Below are 14,995 nucleotides of genomic sequence, written 5' to 3'. Positions count from 1 at the left end.
GACTTAAAACCGTCAACATTTTTTAATAGTTTTTTTTCCTAATAATAACAACATAAACCTTATAAAAAAATTATTTTTTACAAATCCACACGTTTGCACGAATTCCCAGAAAGTTAATTATAAAATAATTAAGTGTATAATTCCTAAGTATAGTATAGTTCCTAAGTTCCTACTAATTACATGTATATATATTATGATATTGTTACCTTTATTTACTGTATAACATTGTTATTTTTTTTTCAATTACAGACCGTCATATCAGATGACCTCATGAGCCTCATGAGCCAATGTGACTACGGACGCCAAATATTCATACAAACAGCATTTTACAAAGTCAGTACCTAGACGGCTTTTCATAATAATAATAATAATAATCATAATAATAATTTATTCAATATTATTTATATATATTATAATATATATTTATTATCTGGAAAACACAATAATATTTTATACATTACATGTATAATTATTATTACATTTTTAACTATTGGTATTTCGTTTTATTTAAGAAAAACGTATATTATATGCCTACCTACCTACTTAAATTCTGTACAACCATTTGAAAATAAGTACTATTATTCGGTTAGCTATGATATTAGTATTATTATTGAAGGGATGTATTATGTTTCAAAAGAATATATAAAAAACCTCTATCGTGTTATCTGCCCAACTTACACATTTCAATATTTCGTATTTTTAGTTTATGAGTTTTTCTTTTCTTTTTTGGAATTTCAAATATTTATTATACAATCTGTAAATATGTTTTATTACAACAAGTATAAATTATGTAGAGTTAGTATAGTTATTGGACTGTAGTCTCGAAGGAAGAATCCATCCAGTTTGTGGCAATGAGTAATGTATTTAATCATTTAAGAGATCCCGAAACCATTTACGTTTCAAACGTCTTACGGGGTCACCTGTTATGTTAAGAACAGATAAATTAGAAAGATTAGAGGATTACGGTGGTTGGATAGATTTGAGTGAAAGCTTTATAGAGAGTTTTGGCCAAGTATATTATGAGTTAAACTTAGACTGTATTGGTTTTACAAGACATTTTATTTTTATGAATACATATTTGTTTGAACGTTTTAAATAGTACCTAAACCTAAATATTGTTGACTAGAAACCGAGTATAGTTATTATTTTAAAAAGATATTTTTTTTTATTTTCCCAGTAGCTTTCCTATATATACAATGAAATGTTACAAACAAATGTCCGTGCAATATTTCAAGGAAGGTTATAGTTTTAATTGATCTCAATTCAGAATTGTCTTTCATACCTGTGCAATAATTTGTCATAACACAAACGTAACACACTCTTTTCAACTGTGCACCTAATTACATCCAGCTATTGTAATTATCCTGTTTAAGTATTTTTAAATATTTTATAGAAATATGATTAAAATCACACTATTTATGATCGTTTATTTATTTAGTCAGTTAATTATATCTGCTTGTACGTATAAATTTACGTATATTTGACATATTTTTCCAAAAGATAGTTGTATAATTAGTTTGATATAATATATATCATTAATGTAAATAGAGAAAAAAATGCTTTTAACTTTTTAACGCCTTCAAATACAATCGCTATATAAATTGATTATTAAGTATTTTTCAAATAACTGAATTAATACAACAGTGGTGTAATATTATAATATTTGATCAAGTGTTTTATTCAGAAATATTCATATGTAGTTAAGCCCAATTTTTGTTGAACGAACTAAAAATGTATTATTACTAATTATAAAAGTCATAAATCTTTAAAAGCACCTTCAAATCGTATAAATAACTAGACTTTTTATTTACTTTAAAAAGAACAAAAAATGATAAATTACATGTAATTAAAATATTTTCGTTTGTATTTATAAGCTGGTTGAATAATGTTGTCGTAAAATATTATATTCCTGGTCACAATTTTTATTCAAATGATACCAAGCATAGTTATATTTTATAATTAAACTGGTGAAACAATTGTTTATTATCTTGATCTTAAAATTACTAATTTTATCAAAAGTTCGTGTCACGAATAAAAATTAAGAATCAAGAAAATCGTTGTTCAATTTTATCTTTGTATTATGAATGTTTTATTAGATTTAAATTATTCAACTTACCTAGTAGAATAGGTACTTTTTAACCTTCATCAGAACACTTAACGAAAATGTTACTATTATTTAATATTAAAGTGTTATTTATTATAATTATTATTATGCTAAATAACAAATTTCCAACGCTGCAAAACCATTTTTTAAGATTAAAATATCAATCAAAAATTGGTCAATAATAATTAAATTTTGAAGCATTTCACGAAATAAAATATAATATGTAATAGGTATGTATGATTATATTGTCTTTAAATATAATATAATGATATTATGTAAAAATATATTATGTATAATATTTAGATTGATTTATGTCATAAAATATATTTTTATATTTAACTGACAGCTTTGGATTCAGGCAGACTGGATTTGCGAACACGTATTATTTTGTTCGATGTGATAATAACTGTACGTTAGCGTATTATATAGAAACTTTTGATTCAATTATTTGTTATGGAAGGATCAAAAGTTTAACGATTTAATCTTATTATATTACATGACGTTTACGTTTGTTTCGAATTATCTTGACTAGATTTAACGCATAAGAGATTGACAGAAACAAATTATTATTTACTAAAAATATATTTATAAATAATATATATATAAATATAACAGAGATTTGCGTCTTAAAAAAACCTTTTTTGTCCATTTAAGATTTACACAAATAATTTTGAACTTACACTAATGCTGAAAGTTTGGATTTGAATTATTATAGTTACTATGAAATCTTCATATTTCAGAATTTATCCAAATTTGTACTTTTTAAAAACTAAAATCAAAACCTTTTCAAGGACGGTAAAACAATTATTTTGACTCTTGAGAAAATGTCCAGATGATAATATTTTATAGAGTTATTAAACAGTGGTATATCAGAGACACCAATAGCAGCATAGAAGGTTCATACTTCATAAGAACAGCGAGTGAACATGAGAGAAGGAACCATGATAATTATTTATAACCTGAACAACTGGAAGTCCCTGGGATCAGATTGAATACTTGAAGAAATAATATAGTATCGTGCAACCATAACAAGTTAGATAAGGGGGCGATATGCAAGCTACACTTAAGGCCAAGGACTCTAATTATACGAAAAACAGAAATTATAACCATCATAGGGCAATCTATATTTATCTCAGGTTAGTTGAAACTAACATGAAGATAAACACATCGAATGCGATGAACTGAAGTAATTAGAAACGATGTAGAAAAGGAGTATGAGATGAATCGGGAAGATAGAATTCAGGACAATTGCGATTAAAAAGCACTGGTGATGGCAGCTAAAATTCTTTCAGAACAATAAAAAAGAAGAAACCTAAGAAGAAGACGAATTAAAATCTAATGTGTGGAGAAACAATTTGATCGAAATAAGAGTTAAATGCCTTGAAATGTTTCTACCAATTATTTTATAATATACTATCACCATTCACCGGAAATCAATATAACAACGTTCTTAAATATTGTACCTAAAAGTTATCTCGTTGAACTAACTGTAATTTAGTAGTAAAATTAAAATTTATGGTATGACATATATTATTATGATTGACTTTACTCACTAAAATTAATCGAATAACAATGGATTTCTCGTTGCACATCTCGTATGTAATTGTATGTTACAATTTTTGCATAGTATTATGTCGATACTCTAATGGCCCCACGACCGTATAGCAATAATACGGGTACAGCCATTATATTTGTATGGTGTGAGTATATGTGAGTAATTCAATAGATTCAATGTATACTGATCGTGGTAAATTGACCGTACTACAATAGCTGATGTCAGAGTTATTTGGTAACGTTAAAATAAGGGTGGAAATAAAATGAACAACAGTTATTTTGGACGTCTTCCCCTATTTATAGAAGTATTATTAATTTTTTATGTTGATTATATTAGCGGTGATACTGCTCAAATAAATGTAAATATTCTAAAATTGTATATTATTTATCAACGTTATAATATTACAGTTAATTTTAATAATTACAAACAACATTGAGTCTCTGAAATAGTTATTATCAATCTAATTTAATACACTTTACTCATTAATGATTATAGAATTTACCAATTAATAACACTAATCATTCTAATTTTTATGATTTTAAATATTTACACGACTTTACCAATAATATAATATGCTATAACAATATATTATTTTGATATTCCTGGAAAACAAACACAAATTGACTTCCAAATAAACATATATTTGAATTTTTGAATAGTCTCTTCAGATATTGCCGTTTACAAAAATATTCAATAACATAAAATAAAAACGTTTTCTTATGATTTTGTTTTGTTTCAATATGAAGTCGAAATGACACTACGAATGCTGTATTACACATAATATTTTTTTTAACTCACTCAATAAAACCGCAGAAGTTCACATCAAAATTAACTTTTAATTATTAGGTATTAAGTTATTTTTTATTTCAACAAACGTCAACGCACGGTGCTGGGCAGTGTTTGTTTTTCTTATATATTAAAAACAGGAAAGTTAGTGGGGGCCTGTCCGTGTTAGATTTATTACAGGTGGTCTTAGACACGCCTCTTCAGGTGGCGTGACTCATCTTATGGAAAAAGTTCAAAATAATCGAGTCCAAGTCTGAAATGTCGTTGGCGCAATCGCCGTGATCGTGTCGAGCAGTGGAAGATCCGGCGAAGTGGGTCTCAACTGTGTCCCGTTGTTGGAGTGGCATCCGCTGTTGCTGCCGCCATGTTCGACCGCTGTCGACGTAGCGGTTAACGCGTTCGGCACTATGACAGCCACTGTCCACGGATGAGGCCGTCGCTTCCGGAACCGACGTATCGACGATGCACCGGCAGCGTTGTCGTTGTTCTGGTTGCGGTTCCGATTGTCTTCGTTGTTGTTCCGGTTGTCGTTGCAGTGGATCCGTATCGAAGCTCCGTTTATCTCGACACGTGCACGCGTACGTCTTTCGGCCAAAGTTGTATTCGTAGTGATCGTAGTTGGAGTATGGTACGGGGGATACGGATGCGAGACTGGTGTTGGTGTTTGAGGTGAACGAGGAGGTGGTTGTCTTGTTGTTGAACCGGATGTTAGAAACAACATCGTGCTCGGTGTGGGGCGTCACGTACGCCTGCAGCCGGATTCGCCGCTCCCGGTCGCGGAGCACCTGTTCCCGGATGCGTTTTTCGGCAGGTGGTTTGGCCCACGACACGTCAACTCGGACGCCAGACGCTTCGTCCACGGTGCCGTCCAGCGCGTTCATAGCGTCCCGGGCGTCCGACCGACGTTCGAAGTGAACGAACGAGTAGTTCTTCAGGTTCTTGACCCTTTCGACCTTACCGTACCGGCCGAACACGTCGGCCAGCGTGCGCTCGTCAAGCATTCCACCGTACTGTCGGACAAACAGAATCCGGACGGTGGCCATCTGTTCGGCGTCCACTTCCGGTTCCGGATCCGCCCAGTCGACGATCGTCTTGCACCCAAACACCGTGCACCGAGACAGCCGGCGCTTGGCCTCCGCGGCCGCCGTGTTGGACTCGTAGTCCAGGAAACAGAAGCCACGGTGCAACAAGGGGTTTTCAAAGTTCTTGTACGTGATGACGCGCACCAGGCCGTCCGTGTTCCGGCTAACTTCCTCGCAAATTTCAACTTCTGATTTCACCTTAGGCAGGTTGCCCATGAACAGCCTGCGCGCATCGTCACGATTCGGCGCTCCCGCGGCCGGAAGACCAGCTATGCCTGAAGTGATAGTGGTGGTCGTGGTGGTAGTGACGGCCGTGACGGTGGAGGTGGTGGTTGTGGTGATGGTGTGCGGAGACGATGTCTCCAAGGCCGCCACGACTGCCGAAAAATCCGTCATGGCGTAGAGTGAAGTGATAACGACTTTGTTGTTGAGATATTATTATTATTGTCACTGTTATCGCAGCACGAAAGTATAGAACTGTTGTGAAGATTGGGCACACGCGTTTCTTCTTTTTACGTAATTGCAAAGTAGTACGGATGGATATTTGTAAACAACGAATGTTAGCAATAATTTCTCGTGTTTGTTTTACAAAACATCGGGTTGTCAAAAGATTGAAAATGATATCAATTGTGGCCAGAGATTGTTGTCTTTAGAATCAGGTGATTCGTTGATTTTTCGTATCCGACATTTTATACTGCTTAATTTCGGTACATAACTATTCTAACCGCAGATTTGATAACGACTACAAGACGGAAAGTTTTTTTTATTTTTTGCTATAATTATCATTCTAGATATTATGTTATTCAATCCAGACGAAACTTTGGAGGGATCATATTATCATTTTTAACGTTTCTAAGTGATTTTCGATAGAATAACAAAATATTATCGGTAGGTAGATAATATTTGTTGACAAACAACAATATTTTATTTTGTTTTTGTTTTTATTACATTTATTTTTTATCCTCGTTCGATTATATTTTCATCTTAACAAATTACCCAATAGGAATTTTTTTGTTTTGTGTTTTCAACAATATATTGCGTAAAATACATCCACCTCAGGAAAATCGTGTGAACAATAAAAACAGCGTTTTAAAACGTACCAGCGTGTTGTTTTTTTCTACTAGTTTTTCGATGGTCACTTATTCTGGATAGCTTCTAAACAGTTATTATAACAGCAAGTAAACGGGTGTCTCATCCTCATGACATAACTTGGCATTATATTCCCCTTATTCAGCATGTTTGTTTTCTTCCGATTCTACGGTGAGATAAAAGATTTCACATTATTTTTTTTTTTTTTTACTGAACCAACTATAATAGTTTCAACTGTTGTTTTTTCTTAGACTTTGTGTGGCAGGAAAGAAGTTGTATAAATAATAAACGTACATGAGCGATAGTACACAAGTATACACATTACACATACGTCTTAAACTGTTTTTTTTATATATGTTGTTTACGAGAATTCTTTTTGATGTGAAAATGTTTCAAAAGTCTCATAAAGTTCCATTATCCATTGAAAGGTGAACCCTGCAAATGGTTCTTTGCAATAGTCATAATCTGGCGTGGCATATTATTATTAAAATCATTAATAAAAATGTAAAATTTTGCAGAATCATTAGTTGAAGAAACACTTAATAACCTATAAGAAATTAAATAAATTCGTTGTTTTGGTACCTATACAGTATACATATGTTTAAAATGTATATTATTTATTTGTTTCGACCAAAATTATTTTAGTGTATCATTTACTGGTAATAGCCTTTGATTTATTTTCAATTTATTAGTTTTATAAAGGATTCACAAAAAATAATTAGAATTTGTATTTTTTTTTTACTTCGTAAAAGAATAACAGAATAGGCACTAAATTAATGAGACTTTACCAAAAATCAATTTTGGAACCAATAATTAGTTAACACTGAACATTGTTTACGAATTAGTGTTATTTAATATTTTTTTTATTATATGTAAATAGTATGCAAGTTGTTATAAAAAAGTAATAGGCAAATATGATTTTTTTAAAAAAAATATTTTCAACACAAAATATTTAAATTTGTTTACACATTTTATGTGTACCCTTTACAAATGCACACACATTTTATGTTTAATTTAGTAACTGAAAGATAAAAATAATAAAGATGGCCAAGTGAAATGTATAAGAGGTGCATAATCAGTTATTACCCAAGTATCTGGGTGTCATGATTGATAAGTTTTTAAAATGGAATTTTTATACTGACTCAATGTTTAAAAAAATAAGAAGTAGATTTGGTAGCTTTAAAACAGTAAATAATATTTTGTTACCTAACAATATATTAAAATGGTCTTCTGTAATACTACTCAGTCATTATATAAATACGGAATTAGTGTATGGGGTGGTACATTTGATAAACATTTTGGTTTGCTCAGAACTACTATAAACTCATTACTAAGGATAGCCAAACCGTTTAATTTTAATACTTATTATACTATATGATATACTAATACTTATGATATATTGAATTTGGAGAAATCTCATGCAAAAGATGTACTAACAAATCTGTATTTTTATAAACTTGAAAGTGTCAGCTTCAACAATAATTATTCTATTCGTCAAAAAATATACAATGTTTTTAGATTAAATAAATATAATGCTGAATTCGGTAAAAAAAGATCCCTTTAATTATATAGGTAGATATTTTAGATAATATTATAAAGTGAAGGCGGTCGAACTTTTTGGTAACCATGCTTATCAAACAATTATTTTAATAATATTATTGACATTTTAACGAATTTTGTTTTTCCAAAATATTCTAAAAATTATCTCAAAAGTACCAACTAGATCCAACTTCCTTCCAGAAACCTTCAAGTTGATGACATGGTCATTTTTTCTATTAGTGACTTCAGATGCAAAAAAAAAAAAAATACACATAATTGTAAAAACTATACATTTATCGTTATGCTCAAAATCTAAAGAACATTATGTTAATAATACATAATTGTTACTCTATATAATATTTGAGATTACGTACAATATCTATATTTGTATTTAATTTATTAGATCTGAGAAACAGAGTTACTTGCATAAATACCATTGATAAATAATATATTATTATATGTACATAGTTTAAAACAAAACTAGTTATTTTTTATAATAAACTTCATACAATTTGCATAATATGTTCAATTTATATGAATAAAAGGATATTTGTAGAAAATACAATATTATTAAAATGTATACAAATAACGGTTCAATGAGCTTTGAAACATCTTATTATTGCTGTAAAATTAATACTTAATTTTTTTTTTTAACTATTTTGTTTTAAATAAGAATTGTAGTTTTTATTTTACTTCAAAATGTAATTTTTAAACCTTTTAAGGAAAATAACGAAATTCTTATTTCTTAGGTACCGGTTGTTTTTATTTTATATAACCTATAGTGATATTATGTCTTGATATATTTAACAGTTCAAACAATAATTTTTGTTTACATATAATAAAGCGTTATAAAAATATTTGTATACGTTTTGGATTTACATAGGAGAAAAAAAGGAAGCTTATTGGTTTAGCACGTTGAAGTATGTTTTTTTCGGTTGGTAAAAAAGTGAGAAAATACTAAGCAATGGTAAAAAAGAAACGAGTATCTTTACATTTCAACTAAATATTGTTCATAATGTCGAAGTTAGAAGATAGATTTACGCTATCGGTAATGTATTTTGGATCAATTATGGAAACTATAAACAGCATAAAGACACCTGGTGTAAAGAACCACTTATGGCACTTTTTAGTATGAGCAGATTAGTTCGTTTGTATGTTTGTAGATAACCCTCATTAGTAAAGCTTATACTTATGAGCAAAACTAAACCCATGTTTAAAGGGGTGTTAAAATTGGTAATGGAAAACTAACTGGTGGGGGGGGGGGTCTAGATTGTAATTTATTTTTCAAATACAATGATTTAAATTAAATACTGTTATGCTAATATATTATCTTACGTTATTTTATGTAATTACTTAACTATAATACCAAACATATCAAAAAAATAATTTCCTTAAAATTTCTACTAAAACTAGTTTAATATAAATTGTAGTTGTGGCCATAGGAAAATAAAAAGTTTATATTCTTTAAACGAATCCAGTGAATGTAGAAGATGTACAATTATTACGAATATAACCTATAGGCTTAAAAAGAAAACTTCACTATTGTAATAATATAATTGTTATGAAATATCCCAAATTCCAGTTTTTTTTAAATATTTTAATTATTATTATGTCAATACTCATAAATCGTTGAATTTTTATTGGAATGCGTGAAAAGTGTTAACACATTCTCTACGTTATTTAAGGTCATGTCGACGCCAAACAACAAATACTGATCTTCATATATTATTGAGTTTCACATAATATAATATAGGTACATATAGCGTGCTGCGATATCATTTGAATTTCTATGTTTATTGTGTGTAGACAAGTGTGTACATAAAAAATAAAGATGCTCGATATTTTATCATAAATAAATAGGCGCAATGGACGCCTTTAACGAAACAGACTAGGTTCCTATATACAACAATATTACTGTCGTAATCATATTGTAATGTTGATTTTTATTTTTTGGATGCCACCGCATACATATCCATGTATCTAAAACGATATGTGATCAGTATAAATACATCACGTATCGCACTGTATAAAGTACGTGAATAAATTGATGGTACCATTTATATAACAGTTACAATCATCGCGGTTATTTTACTTATTATGTATACATTTATCGTATATCATTTTTATTATAAGCACCTCTTACTATAAATGCAAACCTATATTTTCACACTCATACATGAAAATACGCGTATGTTACAATATAATAATATATTCTCAGATATTATTATGCTATCTCGTAGTCGATTTCGAGCTCATTAATAATATTGTGTTTTGTTTGGCGATAAAAAGCAAAACATTTATTATAAAAATACACCAATCTGTACCCATAATAGTTCTTTCGTTGGGATATAATTTTTCTTCCTCCTGGAAAAATATTTTTTTTCAATAATCAAAATACAATGCAAAAGGTGGTTTACATTTGAAAAAAATAAGTTTGTTTTGGTATATGAAATTCCTTAAGATGCATAAAAAACCTTAAGATTTGAAAATATTGTTGTTAATTGTTATGTTTATAAGTACCTACAATAGTACATACAATAGTTTTAAAATAAATGTATTATTTAAGAAAAAACTATGGATGAGCATGCTTGATAACCAGTAAATGGGCTTAGTATTTTTGCTGACATTGTTTGATACAAGCTAGCTCCTTAATGGACGTGATTTAACTATGTTTATCGATATTTAGTAATTATTTTTTTTTACTTTGTTTTCTGATTACAGGGTAATAAAGTAGCGCTAAAAACTTTAAAGAGATCGCGCTTGGAGTTGACGCGTCCTCGGCTACTGGAATTGAAAAGGGTATGTATAAAGCTTAATTCAATACAAGTGTGTGTGAATGTGTATTTTAGCTTATTATATTATAATAAATATATTATATAAATATTATTATACATATGGATATTTGAATGTTTGATGTTTATATACACATGAAGAGACCCTCATGGCATATAATTAATTTTAATATCCTGTACTCATGTGGGTATGTTTTTAATACAGTATTTTGCTAATGCAATGGGTACGTTCTTAGTGTTAATTCATCTCATATTTTCATCCGTGACCTAAATGACATACTATATTATGTGTATAAAAATGTATATTCTAAAGTATAGTGAAAATATAGTATGTTGACAATATAAAATAAAATAATAAATAAGTAACTTACAATAGATCAAAATGGTATGAATAATATTATAATAATAATATACCTATGTATATCGTAAATAGTTGTAGCAGCTTATACGTATCGGAAAGCTAGCTTGCAGAAAATAGAAGGAAATCATTGCAACAGGAGAGTGTATGTTATTATTTTGTAAAACAACGTACGTTAGTGCAGGTCAATGTAAGAAGAAAATGAGAAAAAAAGAGGGAGAAAATCAAAAACAATGGGTTTGAAATCATCGAAAAACCAATTAGATAATAGTGAGATCTAACGGAGTAATTGGGATGGATGATGTAACAATTATTGATGCTTACGAATTTTGGTGAAGCGTGGGAGATAATACTAATGGTTAAGTCCTGAGTTTACGAAATGCTGTATAAACAATAATCATATATCTATATATATAAATTATAGTATGTCGTTAACACATAGGTAGGACAGGTAGGTTATATAGTATGTTATTATGGTGGAGGGTTAGGATAATCAAGTCATTCGATTTATGATTAATAGCATTTTAAGTCTTTGTAAGGTAAAGCAATAGTATTTTATGTTAACACGAAATTGCTACGAGTTCAAAATAAATCGGAGTTGTGTTTAACCTAGAATTATTTTTAAACGGAGAGCATATAATATAGAGCTATAGGATCCTAGTAGATTTAATTTAGATTTATTTGTCGTATGGTAATAATTTATTTTTTTATAATTATTGTGTGTCGTTGCAACTACATCATGTCGTTCAGTCGTTGTATCGACTTTTGATTGATAATGTGTACCTATAGATTTCTTAAAATACATCTTTTTATTTTTTATTTTCTCATTCGTTAAATAGTAATAGGTTACTCATAGATCAGCGTTAAATAAAATAATAGAATATTTAATAATAGAACAGACGAGAGTTTATTCTTGTAGTGGAATTTTTAACTGACTTTTACTTTATATTTCAAAAGTTAAAACTTTTGTAGCAATGGAAAATTTTGAACTTGCGATTGAGTAATTATCAGTGTGCTGCTTTCCACTGTTCAGTAAATCTAATCAGTTTCTGATTAAACTCATAAAAAAGAAACGTATTTCATATATTATGATATAAAATGTACTCGTTTTATAATTCGTTTTAAAAGAATTGTATCTTATATATACCTAAATACCTTTATTTTTTACTACAAAAAAAAGCACAATCGTACAATGATAAACGTGATACTTTCGCGAGTACGTCGTATAGGTGTCGAGGTGCATTATTCAATGATAAAAATGCTATTAAAAAAAAATTAATGTTTAATTTCAGTTGAAAGATTTGCATCATGACCATTTAGTGCGATTTTATGGAGCGTGCATAGAGCCCAATTACTGTTGTCTACTGACCGAGTATTGTCCCAAAGGAAGTTTACAGGACATTCTCGAAAACGAACAGTTTAAACTGGATTGGATGTTCCGGTACAGTCTGATGCACGACATTGTCAAAGTAATTATACCTATACCTACTTTATTTTTATTTGTAATTTATATTGTTTATTTATTTATATTATTGTCTATACTTCTGTTACCACAGAGAACGGTCATATTTTATCGTTCTCTGAAACGGATAACATTACATAACTATAATTATAACGACGGCATATACTAAAATAAAATCACCGATTTTAAGGAGAACAACGCGAGCAATATTATTTTGTATGCTGTAGATGCGTGCGTGCCGTGTGTGATTTAAGAACATGATACAATAATTAGTACAAAGTATAGCTAGAAATAGCGCAGTGATAATATATTATTGATCTCGAGTCTTGCCAGTGCGTGGTGTTAGACCGCAATTAATTTCATATATAATGATTTGTTGACCGCATCATTATTTTGTAGTCTGTTTTTACAATATTCGTGTTTGAACGCCATAGTATACGTCGTACAATAAAATATGGAAAAAAAAACAATACAAATAATAATGATAAGATCTCTTTGTATGCGTATCGTGTTTCATATAAAGTCAACTTGGGTCGAAAACAACAGTTTTCAATTACGATTTATGTTTGTTAAACATAATCCGTAAAACAATGTTTTGTGTATTTTTTTTTTTGTTATATAAACATTTTTAGATATTTTTACAGACCGTGTTTAATATCATATTTTTCTTTATAGCGCACCCAAGGGTTTTCATTATAACCTTAGATGGTTGATTTTTTTTTATGTTTTCGTACAATATTTTCTAGAAGATCCTTGATACAGAAAAGTGAAATATCTGGAGTCTTATAAACGTACATAATATATTTCTTGTGAATTCTTGTGGTTATGGTTTTGAAGATAGGGATAGGTATAGTATTTTATGAAATCTATAAATTGCATGAATAAAATAAAATTAATAAAATTAATATCTCTTAAATTTGTATAGGTAGGTACGTTCAATAAGTGAAGCCAAAAACGTGACATTAAATTCACTTAATTGATTCAACGGTATGCAGGGCCTGAAAATAATAATTGGGGTATTTCTAAAATGTTTCGGTCTGTCTAGTTAAAATACGAATGTATTATTGGTATAATATTTTAGATATATAATGTTTTATACATGATAAAACAATTATTTTATATAGTCTATAAATCTAATAATAATAATAGCTACTTTACAAAATTTAAATACTTAATTCAACTTAACTATTTGTGTTCTAATGTTTAAAAAAAAAATCGTTTAAAAAAAAAATAAAAATATTATTTGAATTTTAATCGAATCAAAATTGTATTGACAGTTTTATAGATAAATAACTCAGTGATGCTAACAGTATTGTTTATTTGTACACGGATAAAATTATCATTACATTTTTTTTTTCAGGGAATGTGCTATTTACATAGTAGCGAACTCCGTTCTCACGGAGGTCTCAAATCTAGCAACTGTGTAGTTGATAGCAGATTTGTTCTTAAAATTGCTGACTTTGGTCTTAGAAGTCTTCGAAACAACCATACAAATGAATCAAATAGCGACAGTGATTCTTACGCTTACTGGAAAGGTTTGTGCAATTATTATTTTTATATTTTACAGGTAGGTGCTATCAAAAATATTTATATCTTTGGTATGAAGTATGAATTTTAGATTCTGAGTGGAACGATGAATGTATTGATTTTACAATGATGTGTGTTTGTTTTTTTTTTTATGTCTGTCATCATCTTTTAGGACAGAAAAAGTGCTTCGATTTTCTTCAACAGTAGCTTTTCTGATAGGAAAGTGAATCTAGTTGGTACTTTGGGGGGTCAAAAGTAAAATTTTTCCAATAGTTTTCAAAAGCGCCGTGAAAAACAAAAAATAAATTAAGGAAAAACGGGAATTTTTACGCAAAATCTGTTTTCGAGAAAATTGATTTTGGTTTTTGGTGTAAATTTAAAACGAATGACTGTAGATACATGAAATTTTCACTGGTTGTTTATATTTCCATTTTCTATACATGATAAAATTTTCAAAATATTTTAATTTGTTTTGAGCTGCTTACGGACAATTTCAGTTTCCAATTTAATTAGTTTTTATTTCTATGAATATCAATAAACATTATTTGTTGAGTAAAAATACTTGAAAATTTAATACAAGGCTCCTACTATATTATTACAATGACATTTGAAAAATATTAAAAATCCTTAGTCACAATTTTAGATTTTGAGTGGAACGATGAATGTATTGATTTTATAATGATGTGTTTTTTTATTTTTTT

The 14,995-nt window shown here is 29.2% G+C and overlaps 2 protein-coding genes across 2 annotated transcripts; one reads left to right on the top strand and one right to left on the bottom strand.

The window, feature by feature from the left end:
* The first annotated feature begins 229 nt into the window (after positions 1-229).
* LOC100571094 (atrial natriuretic peptide receptor 2-like) lies at positions 230-14,401 on the top strand. The gene is made up of 4 exons (XM_029487355.1): positions 230-333; positions 10,877-10,954; positions 12,598-12,774; positions 14,128-14,401. Exons 1-4 carry the CDS (start codon positions 271-273, stop codon positions 14,383-14,385), a joined length of 576 nt encoding a protein of 191 aa, XP_029343215.1. The 5' UTR covers positions 230-270; the 3' UTR covers positions 14,386-14,401.
* On the bottom strand, positions 4,240-7,198 carry LOC103309153. Its single transcript, XM_008183906.3, has one exon. The coding sequence runs from the start codon at positions 5,921-5,923 to the stop codon at positions 4,646-4,648; it is 1,278 nt and encodes a 425-aa protein (XP_008182128.1). The 5' UTR covers positions 5,924-7,198; the 3' UTR covers positions 4,240-4,645.
* Positions 14,402-14,995: the final 594 nt, after the last annotated feature.

The sequence above is a fragment of the Acyrthosiphon pisum genome, chromosome A1, assembly GCF_005508785.2.
Source record: "Acyrthosiphon pisum isolate AL4f chromosome A1, pea_aphid_22Mar2018_4r6ur, whole genome shotgun sequence".
Lineage (NCBI taxonomy): Eukaryota > Metazoa > Arthropoda > Insecta > Hemiptera > Aphididae > Acyrthosiphon > Acyrthosiphon pisum.
Note: the sequence above shows the minus strand (reverse complement) of the source record. Positions and strands in the feature narration are given on the sequence as shown.